Source organism: Manis javanica, chromosome 8, assembly GCF_040802235.1.
Source record: "Manis javanica isolate MJ-LG chromosome 8, MJ_LKY, whole genome shotgun sequence".
NCBI classification, from domain to species: Eukaryota; Metazoa; Chordata; class Mammalia; order Pholidota; family Manidae; genus Manis; species Manis javanica.
The window spans coordinates 120,694,505-120,722,471 of NC_133163.1; the positions used below are offsets into that span (position 1 = coordinate 120,694,505).

At 44.0% G+C, this 27,967-nt stretch overlaps 1 protein-coding gene across 2 annotated transcripts; it reads right to left on the reverse strand.

The window, feature by feature from the left end:
- Positions 1 to 656: 656 nt before the first annotated feature.
- ADPGK (ADP dependent glucokinase) lies at positions 657 to 27,912 on the reverse strand. Of its 2 annotated transcripts, none has more exons than XM_017656446.3 (7): positions 27,598 to 27,912; positions 22,242 to 22,467; positions 15,913 to 15,975; positions 9,985 to 10,105; positions 5,342 to 5,538; positions 4,621 to 4,719; positions 657 to 2,216 (listed from the first exon to the last, which is right to left on the reverse strand). In XM_017656446.3, the coding sequence occupies exons 1-7, from the start codon at positions 27,828 to 27,830 to the stop codon at positions 1,665 to 1,667; spliced, it is 1,491 nt and encodes a 496-aa protein (XP_017511935.1). In that variant the 5' UTR covers positions 27,831 to 27,912; the 3' UTR covers positions 657 to 1,664. The 2 variants fall into 2 exon arrangements, with proteins under 2 accessions (XP_017511935.1, XP_017511934.1); XM_017656445.3 differs by having other exon boundaries at positions 657 to 2,219.
- Positions 27,913 to 27,967: the final 55 nt, after the last annotated feature.

The following is a 27,967-nucleotide window of genomic DNA, read 5'->3' on the forward strand; positions in this document are numbered from 1 at the left end:
TTCACTTCCTTGGTTGTTTATTCCTAGGTATTTTATTCTTTTTGATGCAATTGTGAATGGGATTGTTTTCCTGATTTCTCTATTAGTTCATTGTTAGTGTATAGGAAAGCCACAGATTTCTGTGTTAATTTTGTATCCTGCAACTTTGCTGAATTCAGATATTAGTTCTAGTAGTTTTGGAGTGGAGTCTTTAGGGTTTTTTATGTACAATATCATGTCACCTGCACATAGTGACAGTTTAACTTCTTCTTTACCAATCTGGGTTTGTTGTATTTCTTTGTTTTGTCTAATTGCAATAGCCAAGAAATGGAAGCAACCTAAGTGTCCAGGAGCTGCTTTGAGCTGGGCATGAAATGACCAACCCGGCCTAAGTGGCCTGCCACCAGCTGCTATGTCCGTGCTGCTCTTTGAGAAGGCTCACCACACTTTCAAAGTGCTGTCATTATGGCCTGGCTACTTGATACTAGCTATCTTTTGTCACTTTAAACCAGAGGACAGACCTATAGCTCAGGCTCAGTGTGAGGGACTACTTAACCTAGCGATGGGAAAGACAAGATAAACACCTCAAGAGCAGATACACATAATTTACAAGGTTTTCAGAATTGTAAAGATTTATGTGGTGGTAGAAACTGAATCAATTACAAATAGACTTCGGATTCCTGAAATGTAAATTGTTTTTAATATATTTAAAAGCACACAGAATTCTCCTTGATTTTATAAAAAAATAAATACATAACATGACAAATTTGTTGGTGATCCTGGGGCTTTTATGAGGTCAAACTCTTCGATGGATGTGTCAATGTAAAACATAGATGACCTGTCATACACACAGAAGCATATTCCAGTTGTATAAGCACACCTTCCAATGATCAGAATGCACAAAAATCAATCTACTGCAGATGGCATGTCCAGAGCTGCGTGATGAGGCTGGGCCCAGCCACGGGAGCCTCTGACTGGCTGGCCCTACAATCTAAGGCACCAAGGAAGGAATGGAATCAGGTTGGCTCACAATGCCACCCTGCAGGTCCTCCAGGCCAAAACCTGCAGGGAGTGACTCCCTCACAGGCTCCACAAGGCTCCTGGCCTCTGAGGGACTGAGCAGCACAGGGGGCACTCATTTGTCCTTACTGTGGCTCTGCCCTACGTCTGCAAATGGACGGCTCAGAAGGGATGCTCGCTGAATACTGACGGTAACACTGAACGGAGACCATGACCCTGCCCCATCGTGCTGAGTTGAGCGAGAATGTGAGAACTCGAGGGGCTTCCCAAGAGCCTGGGAGGGCAGGTGCGAGTGTGCACTTCTGAAGGGGTGAGGAGGGAAGGGCTTCCATCAGCTGACGTGCTCCCGGGGACCAAGGAGTTGGGCCTAAAATACTTGACAACATTGCTTAAGTCAGTTGGGAATCAGGTTTTTACCCCGTAACACACAACATAAAAAAACAAAAACCCAGTCTCGTTAGTACATAGCTAAATTTTGATTAAAACCTGAAATGTCTGTTTAATTGAACAGGCTGGAATGTAGCTGATACAGTTGAATCTGCTGTTGTTTCTTTGGCTGTCTTTTATTTAGATCTAGAACTATTTGACACCCTCAAACTTATTTTCCAAATTCCTGTAGTTCTTCAGTTGGCTAGCTCTCCTTCCAGTTGGCCGTGACAACCTTGCTAAGAGTGAGGGTGTACTTCTGAGTAGAAGAGTCCTTCAGCTGAAATCGCATCTCCCAGGCCCACCGTTCGGACAGGATCTTTACAGACCAATACTGGTGTGAAGTGGAAGGATATTCCCTCCCTGTGCCATTCTACTACTGGCTCATTAGGGTCTAATACGATCCTGGAGCCTGCCTCCGAGTGGGAAGTCGAGAACTCACGCGGAGCCCTCAGAGACACTCGGCTGGCATCTACGGTCTCTGCTGCGCAGGCCTGCATCCCAGCCACGCGAGCTCCTGCAGCCACAGCTGCCAGCTGGTTGGCCCAGTGTCCTTCCACGGTTGCCAGGATGTGGTAGACCAGCGTGTGGAAATGGATCCTGGTGAGGTCCGAGGCCCTGCTTTTACTCTTCCCATGTTCCTTCAAGATCCAAAAGAGGATGTCACTGACCATGCCGACATCGGGAACACCGTCCCAGGAAGAGAGGGAAGCGTGAGGTCCAGACGCTGACTGGCTGAGAAAGAGCAGCTCCTGTTCGTTCAGCCCAAGAGAAGTCACCGCGGGAAAGACCTGCTAACAGAAACAAACAGCTCTCTTTCTGGTGGACATCTAGATCCTAAGGTAGCTTACCACACAGCCGATGACCACGCTCAGGGAAGGCAGGCAGCACAGCATCTTTCTTCCCCACCGTAGACTGCCTGCTCCCCAAGTCTGTGCTAGAGCAGGGACGGATCATGGGCCACTGTTTTGGCTATTAAACCTCTAACTATCTCCACCTTTATTATCACTTGGGATAAACTGGAAAGTCACAGTAACACTGTTTTAGACCCAGTCTTCTGTTATAGCTGTAAGACAAAGGGCACCGATGCATGCTCTGTATCTCTGTGGAGCCTAGCTTCTGCCTTTGCATGCACTGCCTCCTGCCACTACTGGAACATGACTCACTTCCTGAATGTCGGCAGGCAGTATACCAGTAAAATGGAGAAGGCCCTTGCAACACACAGTCAGTCTCATAATGGTTCCATGTATGAATAACAAGAAGCAGGGAGAATGGAGAACAGTTTTGTGTTAGGTCTAAGCTGTTTAAGCAGATGTGGGGTAGGAAGACTGTACTTAGGAAGAACATTGTGTGAAAAAGGTACCAAACAGGAGCTGCTGAGCCTGATTTCTACCTTAAGGGGAACCACCATGTCCACCTCTGTCTGTCTTAGTAACTTCACTTCTTAAAACCAGAGACCTGTATGTAAGGTGAAATGTTTGTGCAACAGATGAGCCCCTGTATGTCTGTAGGTAGGTAGGTAGGGGTGTGTGTGATTCAAAGATAAATGGCCTATTCCTTTGCTAATGTAGTAGCACTTCCATTACGGGGTGTTCCAGGCCAGGCACTGAGCTAACGGCTTGATTTCATTCACTACTTGCTGTAACTCCCGAGGGAAGGAGGGACTGCTTCCATTTTACAGATAAGAGGACTGAGGCTCAGGAAGGTTAAGTAGACAGTTAAACAGAAAATGAAATAAAGGTGGCTTGTTTAGGAAAAAAAGTGAGAAGATAACCTCAAAAAGAGAAATACAAATAAAAACTGTACTAAAAAACACCCAGAGTGAAGCCTGATGTTAAACCATGGGCTCTGGGTGATAAGGACGATTCAGTATTAGGCTCACGGCTATGACAAACGTAACAGCGCAGGAGGCTGTGGGTGGGCAGGCAAGCGGACACAGGAGCTCTCTTCATCTACTCATTTTTTGCTGTTAACCTAAAACTGCCTTAAAAAGTAGTTTATTTAAAAAAACTACTCTGAAATACCATTTTTCACCTGTTAGACTAGTAAGAATGCACCTTTGTAATCCCATTCTGGTGGCAAAGATATGAGGAAATAAGCACTTGTAAAGAATTCTAGAAGTAAACTGGTACAGTTCTCAGGGAGGGCAATTTGGCAATATCAGACTTAACAATACTTTTTATGCTCTAACTCAGCAATTCTACTTCTGAGAATTTATCATATATATGTACTTGCTCACAGGCAAAATGAAATCACATACAGAATCATTTGCTGCAGCATTGTAAGGGCCAAGGACAGTAAGCCAAGACGCCCGTCAGGAAGCTGCAGGGTGAACAGCCCGGGGCGCCCGAACCATGCGGCTTGAGAAGGCTGAGGATGCTCCCCACGTGCTGGCAGAGACGACCCCCAAATGCAGTCGGTGAGAAAAAGCAGAGTGCCAAACGATGCACTCAGTATGCTCTGCCGCCTTTTAGGGTAAAAGGGATGAAAAAATCAAGATATATTCCCATACTTGCTTACACATGCGCACACTAACTGCAGGGACACAGAGCAAAGTAAGGAGATTCCTCATGGTGGAACAGGTGGCAGGAGGGAGGCTTCACTGCGTAGCTTTTAACACTTGGGCATTTTGAGTCAGATGAATATACTGCCCATTAAAAAGGTCAAATAATAAATAAAATGGAAGGTTAAGTAACTTGCCTAAGTTCATGAAGCTCAGCAAGCAGCGAAGCTGGCACTCCCACCCAGGTTTCCAGCGACTGTGTTGCTGAGCATCATGCTCTTGGATCGATCTCATCACTGCCACTCCTGAAAGGCCTGGTGCTGAGGGAGTGAAGCTCCCCGTTTCTTTTCTCTGAGTTTCTGGAAGTTCAGCTGAAAGCAGCTGAGCCGGGCTTTCACAGTTCTCTCCTGTGAGCGCTACTCAAAAAACCATTCACTTCCAACTCCCCCAGTTCAGGAGAAACACGACCCATGAACCTACCACTTAAACTACCACATTTCTACCCTAGGAGGAGACCTTGTGCCACAGCAGACTTGGCTCCTTACTTGAATCTCCAGGGACCAGGGACATGACAACCACACCTCTGGCAGCTGGCCCGGGGACCCAAACAGCTGGTCCAACCAAAGGCACTTGCCGGCAAGCCCCATGGGGATCAGGACCCATGTGGGCCCCAAGGCTGTCCGTGTGGTTACCTGATGCACAATGCTGCGCATGAGCTCCCCATCGGTCATGCTGGCCAGCTCTAGGTGAACTGGGATGCCTGTGGGGATGTCGGAAATGGACGCCACAACCTGCAGAGAGAAGAGCACAGCACTTTAGAAAGAGAAGTCAGGCGAGAGGGGAGAAAGGATCAGGTCCTGAGAGGCAATGCCTCCTGTCACTGCCTCTGCATCCTCATGAAAGCTCCAAGCCATGTGGGCCACCATGGCCTCTGTGGATGTGGGATGCTTTTCCCAACAGGGACAACTAGGCTCTGCAGAGAGGCACTGGGGTTATACACAGAGAGCACAAGGAACCGCCCCTGTGTGTTCACGGAGCCAGCCTATTCCTGGGGACCTGAACGGAGCACTCGGCTTCAGCTGCGTGTGAGTCTGCGGGGACTGCAGTATGGCCGATGTGAACTGAGACAGTATGGAGGACACAGAGGACACAAACTACAAACACTGCAGCTTGCAGCACGTCTGATTCTGCAAACAGGATGCAGAGGCTCGCCAAGAAGATGTCCTAATCTGTCTTACTCAAGCTGCTGCCCGTGCCTGAGGTGCCTCACTGGAGCAGGAGGCAGGCTTCAGAGCTAGCTTCCATGAGGTGGTCCCAGGGAGGCCAGGGCCAAGGACAGGGCAGAAGCCGAGTGAGGCAGGGATCTGAAGGACGCCAGCTGAGATCTGTGAAGGTCTGTAATAGAGCTATTACCTCCAGGAGCCTCTTCCTCTGGAGCTCCTTGCTCTGTCCCTCCATCATGTGCAATCCGGAGAGGACCACCAGGTCCGGCTGAAACTCCTCCAGGCTAGACACAAACACCTCCAGCATATTCATTGCCCCGTTGGAGAGGTCGTGGGAGAAGATGAATCGGTTGGCATGGGGAGCTTTTAACCGGCCCCACTCCTCCCCTAGAAAGGCCCAGTCAACACAATGGGAAGAAAAGGAAGAGGCTTTAAGTCTCCTAGCTGTGGGGGGCCTGTAGGGACCTCACTGGAGCCCTGGCTCTGGGCAGGCTGGCTTCCCAATGAGCGGCCCTGGCTATGATGGCCTAAGGGAAGCATGGCTGCATCCGGGAGGATATGGTCGGTAAAGAAAGCAAAACAAAAACCCAAACCCCAGCCCATCAAACACAGAGACACAATCTGGGTGCTTTGTCCAGGCCGGCAGGTAGCTCCCCTCGAGTCCCGAGCAGGCTCTACCATCCACTGAGCCCTCAAATGCAAGATGCCCGTAGCCTTTCCCAGCTCCAGAGCAACAGCATGACTTCCACATACCAGCATGTGGTGCATAGGATGCACATCCCTGCATAGAGGGCATGTTGCCCTTCTCAAAGCCCCTTCCCCCTCCCAGCAATGCCCTGAACACCTTTCATTTAACTGGGACCTGAGGAGGCCACATTTCTGAGGGCCGAGCTGACCGCACCCTTCTCCCTGCTACCCACTGGTGCTCTTCAGGCATCTGACCCAGAGGGTGAGAGTGCCTGCCTGCTCTAGCCTCCTCTTGGGGAGCTGCTTTGGGAAAATGGCTGTTCAAGACCTCAAGTGCTACTTTCTCCCTAAATGGCTGCCAACTGCTCCAGCCTGAAGTGCATTTTCACTACTTTGAGCATCCACAGAGATTTGCCTTTAAGTGGTCTGGTGATTAATCATTTTGCTTTGTGTTATCTCTTCTAATATCCTGAACTAGTTATTCAAACCTGTATCACTATTTAACCTTTCACACACCTGTGCTGCATCTCCCCAGATTGCCAGCTCTTTAAATGGAACAGTGTATGTCTTTGATTGTATAGCACCCATCACAGTCCACTGAACAGAAGCCCCCTCGGTATCTGCTAATCTGATCTAAGCAGAGGGAGGCCAGAGTGGCTCTTCTGGAGTGGGGAGGAGTTGGACTCCATGCGTAACTACCTGCAATCTGTGCACATCCATACCAGAGGCTCTTGGCAGGTGCCATGCAACAGAATTTCCTGGAGAACCCAGCTTTACACGTGCGAGAGGCAAGGCCCCAACCCTGGAGATCCTGATGTGCAAAGAACTACTGATTAAGACCTCACAGCTGCCAAGTATTTGGCAAGTTACACCATTGCTGTAAGTCTTTTAGCAAAAAAGGTGACAGGCCCTCTCTGAGCTCAGTTGGTGAAGCGTCACAAGCAGAGGCTTTACCATGCAGAGTTCACTTTCTTCTCCATAAAGACTTGGCAAGAAATCTTGAAACTCAGTTAGCCTAAAGGTCTACCAAGGCTCTGCCAACATGTAGGCCTATTCCTAGGGGCCATTTCCCCTGATCACCAGGGGGAGCCAGTCCCACCAGCATGGAGGTGCTCCCAGAGCCTGGGGGACAAGGACTTCTCATCTAGGTTTTACATAGCTTTCCCTCCACAAATAGGATTTGTCCCATTTACAAAATTAAAATCCACGTGCTGAAACCTAGTTTTTCATTGACTGCTATCATATTTACTAGATATTCTGTCAGAAAGTTTTTCTCCAAAGCAGAAAAACCACAGCACAGGGTTTCCTCATACTGCAGGGTGGTTGCCAGTGGTAGTTGGCAGCCTGCTTCCTCTGTTCTACAACAGGCCGCTCCAAACAGAAGCCCCGCCTCCCCGTGAGGAGTGTGCATGCGTGCAGCGAGCGTAGGGCTTTACTCCAGAGCAGGTGTCAAGGCTGGGAGAACCCATCCTTCCTTTGTTTTGAGTCCAGCTTTACTAAATCCATTCCCCTGAAAAACATTTTGTCAGTCACATTTACATAAAATTCTGTGAAAGCAGAAGAAAAGATATCAGCCTATTTACTAAACCTCAACCTAATGATTATATTTCTTAAAACACCCCTATCTTAACTCCTGGCCCATGTCTTATTTTTCCAAAGAAAATATCCAGTGGCGGTCCACTCTCCTTCATCTCTGAAGGCCCAACACATGGACGCTCCTCTCCCCACCACGAAGCCTTTCCCAACTCTGCCACCCCCAAGCAGACTCAATTACTTCCCTCCCCAGGCCGCAGCTGCACCCTATTACCGGATGCGGCACCTGACTGTGCAACCATCTGTGCAACAGTCCATCTCCTGCGGTGAACTGTGAGCTGAGGGCGGGCCCATGTCATCTTCTACCTTCTCATATTCCTACTGCCTCAACTCTGCACCTGGCACACAGCCACGGGGATGAATTAGCAGAGGAACAAACAGGGAAGAGAACAGACTGATGACTTAAATGCCCATAATAATAAAAACGATGGTACAAACTCCAAATCCAGCATTTCCCTAACAAGACTGTACAGGAGGAAATACGTAACATCAGTATTCCCTACAGGGCAAAGCCTAGAACTGCCCCTTTCAGAGTGCAGCTGCTAAGAAGCACTGCCTAACTTAACCAGTAGGAGAAAAGAGCCACACAGCACCCAAAATAAACTAATTTCTTCAGGAAAAAATTGAGATAAGCAAAAATAAACAGGCTTCCACAAGGTAAAGACGAGGAGAAATATGGAGAGCTGTTCACTGGATGTTTCCATGGGACACAGGACTGATGGAAAGCATTGAATTTATTTAAGTGATCCCCTTCTCTCAGTTTATCAGCCTGCCCTTCAGCCACTAACTCAGCTAAATCTATGTAGTGACTCCCTGGACCTCCAGCCCAGGGCCTGCGAACAGGCTCTCCGGGAAGTCTAGGAGGAGAGGAGAAGGAACAACAAAGGTGACGAATCCTCTGCGGGAACTATGTATTCATCTGGGTTGGGGAGAAGCTGGGACGGATTTCTGTTAAGAGAGTAGCCCCGAGGGCTGCTGCCCCTAGACGAGGTTCCCTCTGGGGCTTGTGAAAACACAACTTACGACATTTAATGGAAGGCTGCTGCTCTGTGTTACAAAAATAAGGCAATGAAAAGAAAACTGAAGTGTGCAGCGTTTAAACCCAAGGATACAGATGATCTCCTTCCAAGATAAGCTGTGCTGCTGTCTTAACTGCACACAGGCATGGCTGTCAAATACAACCACAAAGTCTCGTTGAAGAAACCGGTGTCTCCACTCGGTAGTCATCAGGGAAAATGACAGAAATCAGGAACCAGAAAGGTCCCAAGCTCAGGACATGAGCACCAGTGGGGTGAAGCAAGGCGAGTCTGGAGTGGGGAGCAGCTGGGGCACCTTCAAAGGCACTTCTCTAGCTATTCTAGACCCTTCCAGTCTTGTTGATGCCTTTCATTTAAGCAGCCCACACCGCTAAGTACACTAACCTCTTGGTGCTTACCACGGTCTCCAGGCAGGAAGCGCAGCACTCTGAGCCCCCATTTGGGGAGACTAAAACCGAGAGAAACTCAAAACCTGTATATCGTTAAATGTGAACTGCCTACTCCAAACACTCTGTTCCTAATTTTCAGACCTTGCCCTTCCTTGCGGACTGATTCCAGTAAGCACCCAAAAGAAGGGCCGGAAACAAAAAACAATTATTTTTTTGTATTTGGAGAAAGGCATAATTTCAAGAAGCACTGTATTTCATATCTTAAGTTAAAGTTAATTACTCTAATAGGTGAGGTTCTCCTAACCCACTGACTTGGAAGCAGTTCCCGGAAGCTTATTAAGTACTGCTTTAAGGCACCAATCAGTCTGGGAGATGCTTGAGTCTTTCCTTTGAATTAGTGATGTGTTGAGTCAGAAATGTAAGAGTCTGAGTTCTGAACAAAGGAAAGATTCGGCAGCAAATATACAGAATAAAATAAACAATTAAAATCTGTTCAGATATTTAGAATTCTTTTAGAAATTACATCTGTGTACTCTAATATATAAACCTACTAGAGGTGGGGTTGGTGGTAGACTCGGATTTATAAACCCTGAAACATCATATAATGGGATATAACATGGCTGTTATCCCATCATATAATGGGAATTTAAGGGCTGTTAAATAGAAACACTTCCACTTATACACCCAGAGGAAAATGAAATCCTTCAAAGGTAGTTTGCCAGAGGCTTGGAATCAGTCCTAAGCAGCTTTTGATAGTGGGCCAGAAGGCCTAGGGCGGAATCCAGCAGAGCTGACTGAGCATGCTACCTGTCCTCTTTTCTTAGTAATAAAAACTTTACATATGTGTTTAACCCATTTTCATTTTTACTCAAGATGCCTGATTTTCTCTTGGGTTCGGATCAATTCTGTTTGTGCAGACCTGGGAATATTCTTCAATACTGTGATACTCCATCACTCTTGAGATGATGGCCAGTGTCAGCTCAACAGAACCAAGAGGTCAGGAACCTTTGGTAAGGCAAGAACAGGATCCTGACGATTTACAAAGACACATTTCTAGCACAATCACACCCTAGTATGCGAATACACCCCTCATCAGTCTTATATCATTACTTACTCATTTCTCTTACCTGCTTGATACTCTAGAATGAGGTGGAACTCATCCACTTCTTGCAGTGACTCTGGTGGAACAAATACACTGTCATCCAGAAGTTCATGCAGCTTTGGACCAACTGGGCCGCAAAGAAGAACCTGGGCACAAGAAATATGAAGTCTATTGGAGACTTGTCTCATCTCCCATGGAATCTGTACAGTAACTGAGAAGGTATATCCAAGCCACTTCTATTCATTTCAACAAAATAATGGAATCCAAATTATGATTTTGAAAGTTTTTGAGGGAATGACAAAAGAACCATGTCATGTATGTTAGACAAGTACCTACACAGCTGACTGCCATACACCCATAAGGGAATGAGTGTTTGTCCCCCCAAAACCCACCTGCTGAAGCCTCACTGCTGTGTGCTGGTGTTTCCATAGGGCTTTTAGGAGGTAGTTAAAGGAGATTCTGGGGGTGGTCTTAATCACGTAGTCCAGTGGGCCTTCGGAGGAGTGGAAGAGAGCCGCCCCTTCCCCCACTGCCACGACTGAAGGAAGGCCACGTGAGGACACAGTGGGAAGGAAGCAGCCCTCGCCAGAGACTGAGCCATGGGAACTGGAGCCTGGACTTTCAGCCACCAGCACTGAGGTGTGAGGAAGGGGTCACCTGCTCTTCAAGCTACCCGGTCAGTAGCACTGTGTCACTACGGCGGCCTCAGCAGACTTGGAAAACCCTACCCGACCTTCCTTTCTTTGCCGACTCAGATTCTGTGTAGGCAGACAGACGGGGGATGCGTCTGCTTGAAGCTGCTGGATTACAACAGCTTTTGAATTTGACACAGTACAGAAAGGAGTCTCAGGGTCACAACAACCCCTGCCAGCCAGGTGACCAAATCTGTGGGCTCAGGCTCCCTCCTAAACTTACCTGCCACGTGAAAAGGATAGCTTTCCAAACATGAGAACTAAAGAGCATCTCAATTCAGAAAGCCTCGAGGGAGGTGCTCGGCAACTTTTCCAAAACCTTTCCTTCAACTCCAAATTTAACTGAAGGCCCTCTCTGGCTGTTCCTCCTAGAAGCCACCTCACATCTGCTGCCTCTGCCGTGCCGGTTCTGGACACCACTCACAGCCAGGCCAACGGGCTTAAAACCGCCGAACAATGCGGGTTTGGCCTGGGACTTAAAGGAAGTTCCCAGAGAGACCATCGAAAGTATTTCAGATTCAATATGCCCAATCCAGAAGCTTCAAAAGACAGTCTTACTTACTAATTAACTGCTTGTTTGTACAGAGGCTCTTTCATGTATCTAAGATATCCCAGCTTCTAGGTGAAAACACACCTTCTTTCCCTTTCTGCCTTGACCCTTCCTCCCCTTTCATGCCCATCAGTTGCCAGTTGTAAAAAGTCTTATCTCTACCATTTTATTTCTTTTCTCTAACTCCTGGCTTGAACTTTAGTTTCCAGATAAGACAAGGGCCAGATTTACCCTCTTGCCTGAGACAACAACAAAAACAGACAAAACACATGAAAACAATGGTTTTCAAAACATCTGGATGCCGGGAAAGGACAGTGATCCCTAACAAACAGAAAAAATTGAGTAAGCCCTACAAATGCCCCAGGAAAGAGTTTCCAGATATGCAAAGTCTGAAAGAATTCACCAGCAGCAGCAGATGTGCGCTACAAGAGATGCTAAAGCAGATCCTTCAGGCACTAGGAATAAAATGATACCAGATGGAAATACAGATCTAAACAAAGGAAGAGCGCCAGAAATGGCTACTGGACAAGTACATAAGGTCTTTTTACATTTAAATCTCTTTAAAAGATAATTATCTATAGAACAATATTAACAACATAGTAAGAGGCTTATAACATATGCAGAAGTAAACCGTATGACAATAATCGCATAAACACTGGAGGGGAGAAAAGGAGGCACACTATTGTAAAGTTCTTACATTGTAAGTGGTGGGTGGTACAGTATCACCTGAGAGCAGAATGTAGTAAGCTAAAATGTACACATAAACCTTAAAGCAATGACTCAAATAACAAAGAATTATAGCTAATAAGCCAGAGAAGGTAAAAAGAATGCAGAAAGAAGAAAAAGGGAAGATAAAAAGGTGGGACAAACAAAATAAACGGCAAGATGTCACATTTAAACCTAACCTCAATAATCACAATAAATGTAAATGGCCTAAACAGCCCAATTAAAAGATATTGTCCAAGTAGATTAAAAAGCAAGCCCCAACTATATGCTGCCTACAAAAAAAATTTTACATATAAAGATGCAAATAGGTTAAAAACAGGATGGAAAAAGATAAATCATGCTAACAATAATCAAAAGAAGATGCTGCAATAGCTATTTTAATCAAAATAGATTTCAGAGCAAAGAACATGATGAAATAATTTTCTTTATCCCTAGTAATGATAAAGGGGTCAATTCATGAAGGGTATATAATGATCCTAAACAGTTATGCACCTCATAACGGCTTTAAAGTATATGAAGTAAAAACTTTTTGAACTGCAAGGGAAACAGACAAGTCCACAATTATGGTTGGAGATGTCAATACCCCTCTCTCAGTAACTGATAAATTAGAAAAACCAGTAAGAATATAGACTTGAATGACACTATAAACCAATTGGGCCTAACTGGCATTTATAGAACACTCACCCAACAGCAGCAGAAAATGACATGCTTTTCAAGTGCATGTGTAACTTCACTAAGATACACCATATTCTAGGCCAGAAAAAAAGTCTCAATAAATTTAAAAGGAGTCAGAAAGGCATATTCTCTGCCTACAATGTAATAAAAGCAGAAATCAATAACAGCAAGATATCTGTAAAAACCCCAAATATTTAGAAACCAAGTAACACTTCTAAATATCCATGGATGGGTTATAAAAATAGCCCACTCAAGAAATCACAGGGAAATCAGAAAGCAATTTGAACTGAATGAAGAGAAAAATACAATGTATCAAAATCTGTGGGATGTAGCTAAAGAAGTACTGAACAGGAAATTTATAGCACTAAACAGCTATATCAGAAAACATGAAAGGTTTCAATTAATGCCTCAGGTTCTACCTTAAGAAACTAGAAAAGAAGAGCAATTAAACTCAACATAAACGGAAATCAATTAAATAGAAAAGAGAAAAATTAGTGAAACCAAAAGCTTGATAAAGATCAAAACTGATCTCTAGTCAAACTGATCAAGAAAATAAAAAAGACAATGTAAATTACCAGTATGAGGAATGAGAGAACATTACATATTCTACAGATCTTAAAAAGATAAGAGAATATCATGATTAATTTTATTATCAAAAAATTCAACAATGTAGACAAAATGGACAAATTCCTTGAAAGATAAAACTACCAAAGCTCACTCAAGAAAGAGAAAGTCTGAATTTCTATCTGTTGAAGAAATAAAATATGTTGTTAAAAATCTTCCCACATCAAAATTTCAAGCCTAAAGGGCTTTACAGGTGTTCTACGCTTAAGTTATCATGCCAATTCTACATAAAACTCTTTTTTAAAATTTGAAATACATTCCAACTCATTCTATAAGGTATTTTACCCTGATACCAAAACCAGACACACATACAAGAAAAATACAGACCCATATCCCTCGCAGAAACTAATGCAAAAGTTTTAAGCAAAATTCTAGTAAATCAAATCCAACAATATATCAAACATATCAGAACCATGTGGGATTTATCCCAGGGATGTGAGGTCAGTTTAACATTCGAAAATCAATGTAATTACCATATACCAAATTAAAAAACAAAAATCGTACAATCATCCCAATAGATGCAGAAGTAGCATTTGACAAAATTCAACATCTACTTCTAATTCTTGGCTAAATTCCACAAATATATTTTCTAAAGACCTTGTTTTGCCTCTGCAATTTGGCTTCTATTCCAATAAATGTGCCTTTCTTATATCCATCAGTGTCTATTTTGAGACATGATACAGTATTAAGAGTACGGACTCTGGAGCTGCAGCACTTGGGTTCAAACCCCAGCTCCACCCCTTCCTAGGTATGTGACTTTAGATAGTTTTACTTCGTGCCTCATTTTTCCTTTCTACAAAATGGAGATAATAAAAGACCTCCCTTATGTGGCATTGTGAGATTAAATGAGTTAATATATATGTAAAGCACTTAAACAGCGCCTGGCATAAGTAAGGGCTACATAAGTGCTGGCTATTATTGTTGTTATTATTACCTCTGGAAAATACCTAGTCCTTAATCTCTCATCATTCTCAGATGATTACTCAGTCCCTGTAGAGAAGCATTAACAAGTTAAACTGAATCTCTTTGAGAAAGCAGCAAAGGGTGGTGAGGTCATGGCAGAGCCTGGCATTTGAATCCTGGCTGCATCATTTACTGGCTAGGTGACCTTGGGCACATTGGTTAACCTCTCTGGACCTCTTTTCTCACGTTTAGAAGGTGATAATACCTTACTTCATCAGATTGCTGTAAGGATTGAGTGGCAGGTATTCCTTTTCTTTCTTCAATGTTCTACCAAGGCCAGACTTGTTTAACTACAATGCTTTTCAATTGACCTGGTCCCGGGCCCTCATTCCACAAAAACCCACAGAAGAAGCTGGTCCCAGGGGGAGGTCAATACTGAGAGGCCAATCTTGTCTTCACTCATGACTTCCAGGGTGTTGTCCTCCCAGAGGCTAGAATTACTTCTCAGTGTCAGGAGACACACAAATGCCCACGATTCTGATGGGAAGGCCTGGGCTCTCTTTAATGAGGTTATGACTGATTATGTCTTCTCTTCTATCCATTAACTGGTAATATTTCTGGAGGTCAGCCCTGGACTTTCTCATCTCTTTTTGGGAGTTAATTCCTATCCATGACTACAAAAAAATCTGTATTTTCTACCCTAAAATGCCATAAGAAATTTCATTCTCATTAACATGTGAATGTTCACACTTTAATCTGCTCTCCGTATCTAAGCACGTCCATCTTTTGGTGTACAGTGAAGGCCATATGAATTTTTTTCAAGCTGTTGATCATCTACTTGTATTTCTGGGTCCATCCCTGGGATTTTGATTCTGTGCCAACCCACATACTGGCTTTCAGGTTTTCTCCCTGACACCAGAGGGCTGTTTATGGTTCTTTCTGTCACCAGTAGCTCTATCTAGTCTGCACTTCGCAAGTCTGTTTACTCTGGAATCATATCTGTCAAGTCTGTGCTCTCTGTCTTCTCGTATGCTCTGCACCAAATGAGAGCCTGTTCACAGGCTTTAGATGCGTGCTGCTCCTCCTCTTATGGCTCCTCTACTCCAAACCTTGATCATTTTACAGTAGGAGAACAGCAGTGAGCTTCTCACTGCCTCCCCCACACCTACTCCACTCATAGCAAATGATGAACCTTCTTACTCACATGTTATTTTGAACACAGCACTTCAAAAGTTCCTCCTGGCCTTCATCTAGTGGCCTTTGCTTTTCAGCACTATGGACCCAGGCTCACAATACAGCTAACTATGTTCCATCATTGTATAATCCTGTCTCAGGTACTATCTCCAGAACCCACATACTCTTAACCACTACACAGTACAGTTTTAAGAACATGGGCCCTAGGATCCTAGGTTAGAATAGTTCCACCTCTGATTAGCTGTGAACCTCTCTATGCCTCAAGTTTCATGTTTTACAAGTAAGACAGTAACAGTGCCAAAGACAGCACCACCAGCCTTATTGGTTGTTGCAAGGATTCAATGAGATAATCTATGTACGGCACTAAAGACAATGTCAGGCGCATTGTAAGTGCTCAGAAATCATTAGCTATTACTGCTTTCCTACTACTATGGTGCTTTCTAACAAGAGGCCCCAGCATCTAGCACATTCATACTAGGTGGTCTGTAAGTTGACTCAAGGAATAGACATTCATTCATTCATTCTTACCCCTAAAAGTATTGAAACTCTAAGTGAAAGGCACAGGTTTTAATTTGGGAATTTGACCTACCTTTAAATCTGAGTTGGTTGCAAATTTCTGTCCAATCAGAGCTGCATTTCCTCCTACATAGTGCTGCAAGATAGTTCAAGGTTACTAGACAGTATTTGAGCCAGCTATGTTACCCAGGGTTAATAATTTTTAAATTTATCAAATTAATTTCTGGCCCATGTTTTCCCAAAAAGTCTTGAGGTGACTTTACAATGACACACAGATGAGGCTAATAAAAATCATAAACACCATAGGTTAACAGACAATCCAGTCATAAGGAAACAGGTAAGTTATAAGGAGGAGTTAAAAAAAAAATATATATATATATATATATGCCAGCCATGAAAATTAGTATAATTGCTTTAACCATAGATCAAAGTTAGCCTGCAGCTTCTAAGTAGCCAGAACAGGTAAAGGACAAATGAAAAGTATGGATAGATGTTATCTTCTACACCATAATCCTACTAAAACAAGTATATGATTCGGTGACTCTCCTCCTAGAATTCATTCCATAGATTCTATAATGAACTAAAATCTAACTCCTGAGTGAGGCACACACAGGTCATTCTTTATCTGACCCCTGCTTCCCTTTCTACCTTCATCTCCTGCCTTCCCTTCTGCATCATGCCTGCAGTTCTCCAAGCCTGCTTTCCTCTCTGTCTGCCTTCAGCACACGCCATTTCCCTCCCTTAGGATACCTGCCCTTCCCAAGCTCTGGCAAATCGTTACTTCTCAGCAATCAGCTGCAGTGTCACCTCTTCCGAAATGTTTTGTTCCCCTCCCCCACTGCCTTCTCAGACTCCTATGCTCAACAGACCTCTACTACAGCCCTTGCCCATGTGGGCTATTACCATCCGGGTGCAGAACTTGCTCCTTCAGGGCAGGTGCTGTCTGTCTTACAAGAAGAGGTTGGTTGCTAAATTTTGAGAAAGGAAGAAACACTCTGATGTGATAGGAATTCCTTTCTCAAAATCTGGCATAAATCTAAAGGTGATGGACGCTAATAGAGGGCAATGCTGTCTCCTAAACACCGCACCTCTCAGCTGGAAACGGGCAGCAGAGAGCAGATAATTGAAGGCTGGTATGCCACATCGCTAAGGATGGGTTCATGTGCTTTGAAAACTGACAAGTAGGAGGCAAGGCTGATGTTCTGTTACCGATGTTGAGAAGCCTACATAATCTTGCCTGGGTAGAACGAGACTACCCCATCTTCCCGGTCTTCAGCCTCCTGCAGAGGCACAGACTAAACAGACAATTCCAGATGCTAAACCTCACTTTTACCCCCACAGTTTGTACTGACCAATCTCTGGATTCAGTTGAACAGTAACAGCTCGGTATAGGCAAATTAAAAACTTTTTGTGATAAAACAGCTGAAATTTGGTCTTTTGACATGTTAGCTTTAATTTTTTTATTTAACTATAATGTCTAGAAGAATTTACTGTAAGTCTTGGGGAGAAATATTAAGATTTTTTTTTTACTTATTTTTATTAAGGTATGATTGATATACACTCTTATGAAGGTTTCACATGAAAAACAATGTGGTTACTACATTTACCCATGTTACCAAGTCTCCACCCATACCCCACTGCAGTCACTGTCCATCAGTGCAGGAAGATGCCACAGATCCACTATGCGCCTTCTCTGGGCTACACTGTTCTCCCCGGGATCCCTCACACCATGTGTACTAAACATAATACCCCTTAATCCCCTTCTCCCTCCCTCCCACACCCCTCCCCTTTGGTAGCCACTAGTTCATTCTTGGGAGTCTCTAAGTCTGCTGCCATTTTTGTTTCTTCAGTTTTGCTTCATTGTTATACTCCACAAATGAGAGAAATCATTTGGCATTTGTCTTTCTCCACCTGGCTTATTTCACTGAGCATAATGTCCTCCAGCTCCATCCATGTTGTTCTTTCTTCTACCGAATAGTATTCCATTGTGTATATGTACCACATCTTCTTTACCCATTCATCTACTGACGGACACTTAGGTTGCTTCCATATCTTGATTATTATAAAAAGTGCTGTGATAAACATAGCAGTGCATATGTCTTTCTGAATCTGAGAAGTTGTATTCCTTGGGTAAATTCCAAGGAGTGGGATTCCCAGGTCAAATGGTATTTCTATTTTTAGTTTTTTGAGGAACCTCCATATTGCTTTCCACAATGGTTGAACTAGCTTACATTCCCACCAGCAGTGTAGGAGGGTTCCCCTTTCTCCACATCCTCGCCAGCATTTGTTGTTCTTAGTCTTTTCGATGCTGGCCATCCTAACAGGTGTGAGGTGATATCTCAATGTGGCTTTAATTTGCATTTCCCTGATGATTAGTGATGTGGAGCATCTTTTCATGTGTCTGTTTGCCATCTGAATTTCTTCCTTGGAGAACTGTCTCTTCATATCCTCTGCCCATTTGTTAATCGGGTTATTTGGTTTTTGGGTGTTGAGGCAAGGTGTGTAAGTTCTTTATATATTTTGGATGTTAACCCCTTGTCAGATATGTCCTTTATAAATATATTCTCCCATACTGTAGGATGCCTTTTTGTTCTGTTGATGGTGTCCTTTGCTGTACAGAAACTTTTTAGTTTGATGTAGTCTCATGAGTTCATTTTTGTTTTTGTTTCCCTTTCTCGAGGAGATGCGTTCAGGAAGAAGTTGCTCATGCTTATATTCAGGAGACGTTTGCCTATGTTACCTTCTAGGAGTTTTATGGTTTCATGACTTATATGCAAGTCTTTAATCCATTTTGAGTTTACTTTTGTGTATGGAGTTAAACAATAATCCAGTTTAATTCTCTTGCATGTAGCTGTTCAGTTTTGTCAACATCAGCTGTTGAAGAGGCTGTCATTTCCCCATTGTATGTCCATGGTTCCTTTATCATATATTAATTGACCATATATGCTTGGGTTTATATCAGGGCTCTCTAGTCTGTTCCACTGGTCTATGGGTCTGTTCTTGTGCCAGTACCAAATTGTCTTGATTACTGTGGCTTTGTAGTAGAGCTTGAAGTTGGGGAGTGTAATTGTCCCTGCTTTATTCTTCCTTCTCAGAATTGCTTTGGCTATTCGAGATCTTTTGTGGTTCCATATGAATTTTAGAATGATTTTCTCTAGTTCATTGAAGAATGCTTTTGGTATTTTGATAGGAATTGCATTGAATCTATAGATTGCTTTAGGCAGGATGGCCATTTTGACAATATTATTTCTTCCTATCCATGAGCACAGGATGTGTTTTTATTTGTTGGTATCTTCTTCAATTTCTCTTAAGAGTGTCTTGTAGTTTTCAGGTATAGGTCTTTCACTTCGTTGGTTAGGTTTATTCCTAGGTATTTCATTCTTTTTGATGCAATCATGAATGGAATTTTTTCCTGATTTCTGTCTCTGTTAGTTCATTGTTAGTGTACAGGAATGCCACAGATTTCTGTGTATTAATTTTGTATCCTGCAACTTTGCTGAATTCAGATATTAGATATAGTATTTTAGGGGTGGATTCTTTAGGGTTTTTTATGTACAATATCATGTCATCTGCAAACAGGGACAGTTTGACTTCTTCCTTGCCGATCTGGATGGCTTTTATGTCCTGGTGGTGTCTGATTGCCGTGGCGAGGACCTCCAGTACAATGTTGAATATAAGTGGGGACAGTGGGTATCCTTGTCTTGTTCCTGACCTGAAAGGAAAAGCTTTCAGTTTCTTGCTCTTAAGTATGATGTTGGCTGTGGGTTTGTCATATATGGCCTTTATTTTGTTGAGGTACTTGCCTTCTATACCCATTTTGTTGAGAGTTTTTATCATGAATGGATGTTGAATTTTGTCAAATGCTTTTTCAGCATCTATGGAGATGATCATGTGGTTTTTGTCCTTCTTTTTGTTGATGTGGTGGATGATGTTGAGGGATTTTCAAATGTACCATCCTTGCATCCCTGGGATGAATCCTACTTGATCATGATGGATGATCTTTTTGATGTATTTTTGAATTCAGTTTGTTAAATATTTTGTTAAGTATTTTTGCATCTATGTTTATCAGGGATACTGTAATTTTCTTTTTTTGTGGTGTCTTTGCCTGTTTTCGGTATTAGAGTGATGCTGGCCTCATACAATGAGTTTGGAAGTATTCCCTCTTCTACTCTTTGGAAAACTTTAAGGAGAATGGGTATTAGGTCTTCACTAAATGTCTGATAAATTTCAGCGGTGAAGCCATCTGGTCTAGGAGTTTTGTTTGATTTCCTTGCAGAAATATTAAGATTTTAAGAAGTGGATTTCAGAGTTTTTATATAATACTTACTGTTTATCAGCCAATCTGCCCTAAGTTTATAAGGGAGTTTGAAAAGGCACCAAATGGAAGTGTCAGCCTATTGTAAAATAAGTAACACACTTAGGTTTTACAATTTTAAGAAATAACTTTGATGATCAAAAAGCTTAAGTTTGTGTAGAAGTTTTTTTCCTTTTTCTCTTTTGCATTATGAAGCAAACAGCAGGATCAAAGCAGAGAACAGAACAGGAATCAAATTGGAGGTGTAAACACCACAGTCATAAAGACTTTTAAGCAGTAGACTCATCCTCATATTAGAATTATTGAGATTCTTTGTTAAGAAATCAGAATTTCATTACTGAGCTCAGCTGTCAAATGAGTGTAACTGAAATCTTAGCAGCTCACTGTCAACTTTGGAAATGCAGCTGGGTAATGTCCGTGCACACTTCCAATTTTCAAATGGGAAGCTCCAAAAGAAAAAAAACTTTAAAATGTTAAAAGTTATCAAAATAAAAGTGGTATTAAAAAATGGCCTGTGAATGCTACCAATTAAAAATTGGATCAAGAGCTTCCCTAGAGAGAACCACACCCATACTGTGGTGAGTAGCTAAAGGAAGATCTTAGGTAAGAAGAACTGTAGGAAGTGGGGTGGAAAGACACTGCAATGAACAACCAAACCAGGCCTCAATAGGTGTGAGGGCTCCCGCAGCAGTAGGCATGCTGGGGGTGAGCGCAGGGGCCGTGGCCGGGTCTCTGGCTCCAGCACTGCCTCTTTGTGTGAGCCTCAAGGAAGCGTCTAGACCATGCAAGCCCCTGGACTTCAGGATCCCAGGTGGCAGGGAGACTCTTCAGTTCTCTGCACCTCCTGACAGGTTCCACCTTGTAAACACCAGTGGTTCTCAAAAAGTAACAGCATCAGTGTAACCAGGGAACCTGCCAGAAGGGCTAATTCTTGGGTCTCATCCTACATTTACCAAAACAGAAACTCTAGGAGCAGGGCCCAGGAATCCACGTTTCAATAACCCTCGCAAGTAATTCTGTGTTTCAGGTCTCAGGTCTGAGAACCACCGATCTAGACCAGTGGTTCTCACAACAGTGATGTGCTTCCCTCCTCTCCTCCACCCTGGGAACAACTGACCGTCTCTGGAGACCTTTCTAACTGTCACAACTGGGGAAGAAGGGGAGTGCTACTGTTACCTAGTGGGCATAGGCCAGAGATGCTGTTAAAGAGAACCTCGACAACGAAGAATTAACCGACCTGAAATGTCAATAGTGCTGAGTTTGACAAGCCTTGCTCTGGACCGGCAGAGCAGAGGTGAGGACCCAGCATCCTTTCCCATGCAAAAGCTTGGACTACCTTCTCTGTAGGTCTGCCCTTGTTCTCTTCCTCAGGAAAGACTCAGCCATAAGATTACTGCAAGTTTTCAGCCATAAGCAATATCCAATTAAGTTAGGAGTAGGTATCTTTCCTACACCCTAACCTGGGTAATAAAACAAAAAGCAATTTAATGGGTGAACCAGAACCAAAATTTTTAGTAAATATGCATTCATGACAAAATAGCAGCAGACTCAGACTCCCAGAAGGGACTAGTGGTTACCAAAGGGGAGGGGTGGGGAAGGGCAGGTGGGGGAGGGAGGGAGGGAGGGAGAAGGGGATTGTGGGGTGTCATGATTGGTCCACATGGTGTGTGTAGGGTCACAGGGAAGACAGTATAGCTCAGAGAAGACAAATAGGGACTCTGTGGCATCTTGCTATGCTAATGGACAGTGACTCTAATGGGGTATGGGGGGATTTGATAATTAGGGTGAATGTAATAACCGCATTGTTTTTCTTGTGAAACCTTCGTAAGAGTGTATATCAATGATACCTTAATAAAAAAAAATGCATCATAAAGGTTGGCCGAATTGAATTGACTAGAAACAGCAGAATTAATCAAAGATCAGATATACCATTTTAAAATAAGGGAAAACATTGTAGAACTGGATTCTCAACAATCACCATCTTGGGGAAAACTGGAGGAAAATGTTGCTTGGTTGCTTGTAGGAACCCTACGAAAAGGCATCTTTTCCCACCCTATCTTAATTTACTTCTGGTGAACCAAACAGACCTGGGCTCCTGGGAACTCCGATGCAATCTGGGCAATGTCATGGAAAGTTTCCTTATCGCTGAAGAAGCGCTCCGCAGCTGCTCCCTTCCCCATGAAGTGACTGAAGGCTTCTTCTAGATCATTCCTTGAATGTAGAACGGTGTGATCTTTCCCATTCCCAGGACTCAGGCCAAGTGCCTGCAAGAGCTTCACCCCTGAGAGCACTACATCCACACATGCATTGACTCTGGAAGGAAGGAGGAGAGAGACAGCATGAAAGAAAGAAGCACTGGGGCAGCTACTTTGCATTTAACACCAGGGAAGTGCTTCAGAGACCTGTACTCAACAGAAAAACAGCTGAAATGGATCTGAAACCTGAGATGGAGAGTTAACAGAAGAAGGAAGATCACTCTATCTGGTGTCTGTCTGAATATCAGAACACAGGACTCTTTTCAGTAGTTTGGCAAATTTTTACACTAGTTATAAAAAGAGATGACACTTCGGAACAAAGCCATCACGGTAACACAAGCACAGCATTTTTGAGAACATGCTGGCAGAGCCAAACTGGATTCATTCTGGCTGTGTGACTCGAGCAAATCACTTTAATTTCCATGTCTTAGTTTCCTCATTTATAAAGTGGCATAATATGAGTATTTATTTCAGGGAGCTGTTGTGAAGGTTAAATAAATTAACATATGCTTAGGAGCACTGCTTGGTGCAGAGTAAGCAAAATTAAGTTTTGGCCAAAAGCCAAATATTAGACATTGTCCCTCCAAAGACACAATAGGATGGTGGTAAAATACACCAAACACCGAAATGTCTAAATGCTGCCAGTTGACACTTGCAGAGTTGAGTGGTGCCCCAAAAGACTTAAGCACACCTGTGGTCTCGTAACAACTCATCACTTGGCAGGTGTTCACTGGGCCCATCCATGAACTGGACAAGGCTGGCAAGTAGTCAGGGCTGCATCACCTGGCTGGCTCTTCAGAAATTATAAAGTACTAAGGTTGTCTGGCATAGCCTCTCCTGTGTATGCATGGAAAATATAATCAATGTTTATATAGTCAATGTTTCTTTGCTAAAAATCATCCCTTAAAAGAGAAGGACCAAGTAAGGTCTTCCTACCTTCCCAATGGGCACCTTTATTCCTGCCTCTGTCTTTTGGGGATGTCATTCTTGCCAGTGGGGATAGATGCCCGTATCATCAGCTCCCAGCCTCTGGGAAGAGCAAGGCTCATAGCAGGCCAACCGAAACAGCTCTGGGTGATAAGGGTGGCTGGCTTCTGGGTTAATTCTGAGCAGCTATGATTCCAGAAGGTAAAATCATCAACAAAGAAGGCCCAGTGGACTGGGTTTTAGTGTACAATATAGCTACAATGTTTCCTTCTAGTCTCCTTTAAAAATCTCAATTGGGAAATTAATACACCAAATCATCAAGGGTAGCAAGCTTTAGAAAGAGGAATGAGATTGGGGTAAGGGAGAGGAATTTTATTTTTCATTAGATATTTCTAATTTTTAACAGTATGCATTACTTTTGTGATTTAAAAATTACCAATTTTCAGAAGGTTTATGTGTAGGCTAGGTATTTACATTGCTCAGGGAAGGTTTACAAGAACAAGGGGAGACATATCCCTCTTCGTGATACAAATGGACTGCATCCTCTCCATAAGGATTTTTAAATTTTTCCTCTATGAAACCCATGTTTTAGAGAAGATTTTTGTTTATGAAACAGCATTTAAATACTCAAATTTTCACATATAATTACTCTGGACAACTGGAAAGGCATAAAGAGTTACTATACCTTTCAAGGCATAAAACACATTGACATGCTGTGACAGGCGCTTAACAATGTTTAAAACACATTCCTCTCACAGGCTTACATGATAATAAACCAAACATGCCTCGTAAACTAATCTCCACTCCACCTCCTACAAAGTGTCCTTTATTTCTACTGAAAGCAGTATCAGATGTCTGAAGGGTGGCTGCTAGGAATACAGGCATCCTTGGCATTCAGACTCCAGCATGTTCTGAGTTTCAGACTTTGGATAGTGAGGGACATGATTCCCACCGAACAGCCCTGTCTAGAATAGGTATCCCAATGGATTTGGCTCCTGAGTCTGGGGGATACCCGTATTTGAAAACAGCAACTCCAACAGAACACATAGCCTTTATATCTAGTTCTGCTTAGAACTTAAACTATTTTGCAGCCCAAAACAAAAAATGATCAAACTGAACTTTTTAGCAGCTTGCTGTCTCCTTTGGAAACTCAGCTGGGTAATGCCCATCACCATTTCTAACGTTCAAGTGGGAAACTTAAAAAAAACACACAAAACTCTAAAATCTTAAAAGCTATCAAAATAAAACTGGTCATAAAGAATGGCCTGTGAAAGATACCAATTCTGGTACAAGTACTGAATCTTCTCCCCTTTTCCTACATCCTCATCTTTAGGTAAAAATCCTTTTGGGCAAGCAATGAGAAATGTTACCAATGAATGTCTGCTACCCATACAAATGAGGTGACTGTCAAACAGGTTTAGAGCAGGTTCTCAAAATCTACCCTTCACATAAGCCACACAGAGAAAGACAAGTACCAAATGATTTCACTCATATGTGGAGTATAAGAACAAAGAAAAACTGAAGGAACAAAACAGCAGCAGAATCACAGAACCCAAGAATGGACTAACAGTTACCAAAAGGTAAGGGACTGGGGAGGATGGGTGGGAAGGGAGGGATAAGGGTGGGGGGAAAAGAAAGGGGGCATTAACATTAGCATGTATAATGGTGGGGGGGCACGGGGAGGGCTCTGCAACACAGAGAAGACAAGTAGTGATTCTACAGCATCTTACTATGCTGATGGACAGTGACTGTAATGGGGTTTGTGGGGGCGACTTGGTGAAGGGGGGAGCCTAGTAAATATGTTCTTCATGTAAAAAAAAAAATCTACCCTTCACACTGCCACAAATTATTCTCAGCAAAGAACCTAGTATCATTTACTTCCTTATATACCTTTATGGCTTTCCATCAGTTACCTGATACAAAAGGCCCTTCTCAGCATCATCTCTTGACATCTCTCTACCGGAAGATCCTTGCACTAAACATAGGGCCAACATGCTGTTTCCAAACTACTACTTTTTCATTTTTGGTTCTGTTTCCTACGAAGGTTCTCACCTTCCTATGGAGAAATTCCTTTTCTTCTCCAGGGCCTATCCCATAAAAGTCACTATAGCAGAATATATTTTCCAAGATGGCCAAAACAGGCCCCATCCCACATGTTCTTTTCAGAATATGATGTTGACATTTCTTCCATCAGGTGTGTTTTATGTTCTCCCCACTTAAAACCACTTGGCCCAATGACTATGGTAGAAGTGATGCTATGTACTTCTAAGGTTAGGTCATAAAAGGCTTTAAGGTTTGTGCCTGGTCCCCTTGGGACATTGTGGCTCCTAACCCAGTTGCCCTGCTTTGAGAAAGGGAAATAGCTGTACAGAACACCTGTAGGTGTTCAAGTGAAAACGCCAGAGGGGGTTGTAGCTGCCAATCACAGTTAAGCTTTAAGATGACTCCAGTCCCAGCCACCATCTGACTGAAACTGCAGGAAACTGCAAGTGACCACTGCCGAGCTGAGCCCAATCTTACCTCAGACTCATGACACAAAATAAAACGACCAAGCTTTAAATTATTAAGTTTTGAAGTGATTTGTCATGTAACAATGTAAACAGAACATCACCTTCTCAAATGGACCTTTGTCTGGAACCTGATTGTGGAAGAATTAGTAATCCTGTGGGACACAAAGCTATCTTGTTTTTTTTACTACAAGTTCAAAGCACTTTTCATAATTATTATGGGCAGCTTTGTGTTCCCCTTCTCATTTATATGCTCAACCCCTAACTGTAACTGTGCCTATATTTGGAGACAGGGACCATTTAAGGAGGTCATTCAGGTAAATCGAGGCCATAATCTAAAGGACTAGTTCCATATATGAGGCAGAGACACCGGGAGAGCACGTGCAGAGGAAAAGACATATGAGTGCGCAGCAAGAGACCACCTGCATGTCCGGAAAAGAGGACTCACCAGAAACCAATCTTGCCAGTACCCTGATCTTGAACCATCAGCCTCTAGAACTGTGAGAAAATTAATTCCTGTTGTGCCACCCAGTCTGTGTCTGTGGTATTGTTATGGTAGCCAGTGCAGACTAATCCAATAATGAATACATTTGCTTCAAAAGAATGAGACAGGGACCTTGCTTCATTTATCTCTGTATCCTCAGAATCTAGCACAGACTAGATACATTCCATGTAGTTGATGAATATTTGTTAAATGAATGTGCATAAAGCCAGACAGGACAATTAAGAAGCTGGTAAGGAAGTGGGTGAAAGGGCCTGAATTGAAAAAAGAGATAAAGGAGATTTATATGAAGAAACAATAAATATGTCGACAGCTGAGTGCTCTTTAAAGAAGACATCATGCTAGAGTACCATGGATTATTTCATTTAATCCTCAGCATAACTTTGCTCTACTTTACCCTTCCTGACTCTAATACAGAAATAAGCAGAGTACTTGGCGGAAGCCTGCTTTTGAAATGATTGCAGGATATTCAAGTCGAACGGAGTCAGGGACTAAAAGTTGGTGTAATGGGAATAATTACAATCCCGGAAAGAAATGCAAAGAAAGGAGGGATGCCAATTTGGGAGAACTCTAAATTTGCAATGTCCCTAAAGTCAAAAGGCTTTCAAGAAAAAAGTGACGTTTACCGCGTGGAAGGCTGAGGAGTTGATAATGAAGACTAAAAAGAGGGAGAATTTTAAAGTCAAGGCACCAGGGGGCTTTGAGAGGAGTTTCAGTAGGGCGGTCTCTATAGACTATGGCGTTAGGGAAGGGTAGACACGCATAAAGTCGGTAGCTAAAGGCAGCGACCACTCTACTCGTTAGAAGAGACAGAACAGTGTCTTCAAAGTGGGTAAGACCACGCATCTCTGTCTGCAAAGGAGCAGTCGCCAGAGGAGCAGTAGTTGCTGAAACTGGAATGAAGACGGTTCGAACAGGAAGGTGTCAGGCTGAGCGGGATTTACGAGAGGCGTTCACGCTGGTCCTACAGAGACTGGAGAAGGGCGCAGGGGCCCGCCCAGCAGCAGCAGCAGCCGTTCGGTAAGTCCCTGCGGCTGCGACAAACCAGGGCTCGTCCCAGCCGTCCGGCGCTTCTCGCCAAGGAGGCAGCGTGAACACCAGCGCCCAGGGGCCTCCCGGGAGCCTCCGTTTCCGCGCGGGCTCTACCTCCCAGCTCCCAAGCTGCCCGAACTCTGCCAACTATGCCCTCGGAGGCCCGGAGTGTCCGCACCTCCAGCAGAAGCCCAGAGACGCAAGTTCCGCCGGCACTCACCCCACGGCCACGCGGCGCCAGCGCCGGGCGGGTCGCACGATGAGCGCCTCCCAGGCGGCCGCCAACCGGCCCTCAGGGGAGCCGGGCCCCGGTGGTGCGGGCGAGGGCCCCCGCTGCAGCGAGCTCCACAGCGAGCGCAGCGCCGAGCCTGGCAGCTGCGGCTCCAGCAAGAAGACGCAGCCCACCGCCAGCGCCAGGAAGCCCGCGTACGCAGAGCCGCGCCAGAGCTCCATGGGGATCGAGGCGCGGAAGAACCGACGTGCAGCTACTTTCCTGGCCCGCGCCTCTTCCGGGCTCGGCGCGCGCCGACGTCTACATACGTGCCACGTCACGCCGGCGGGCCGCGGGAGCCCCTCCCTCGAGGGGCGGG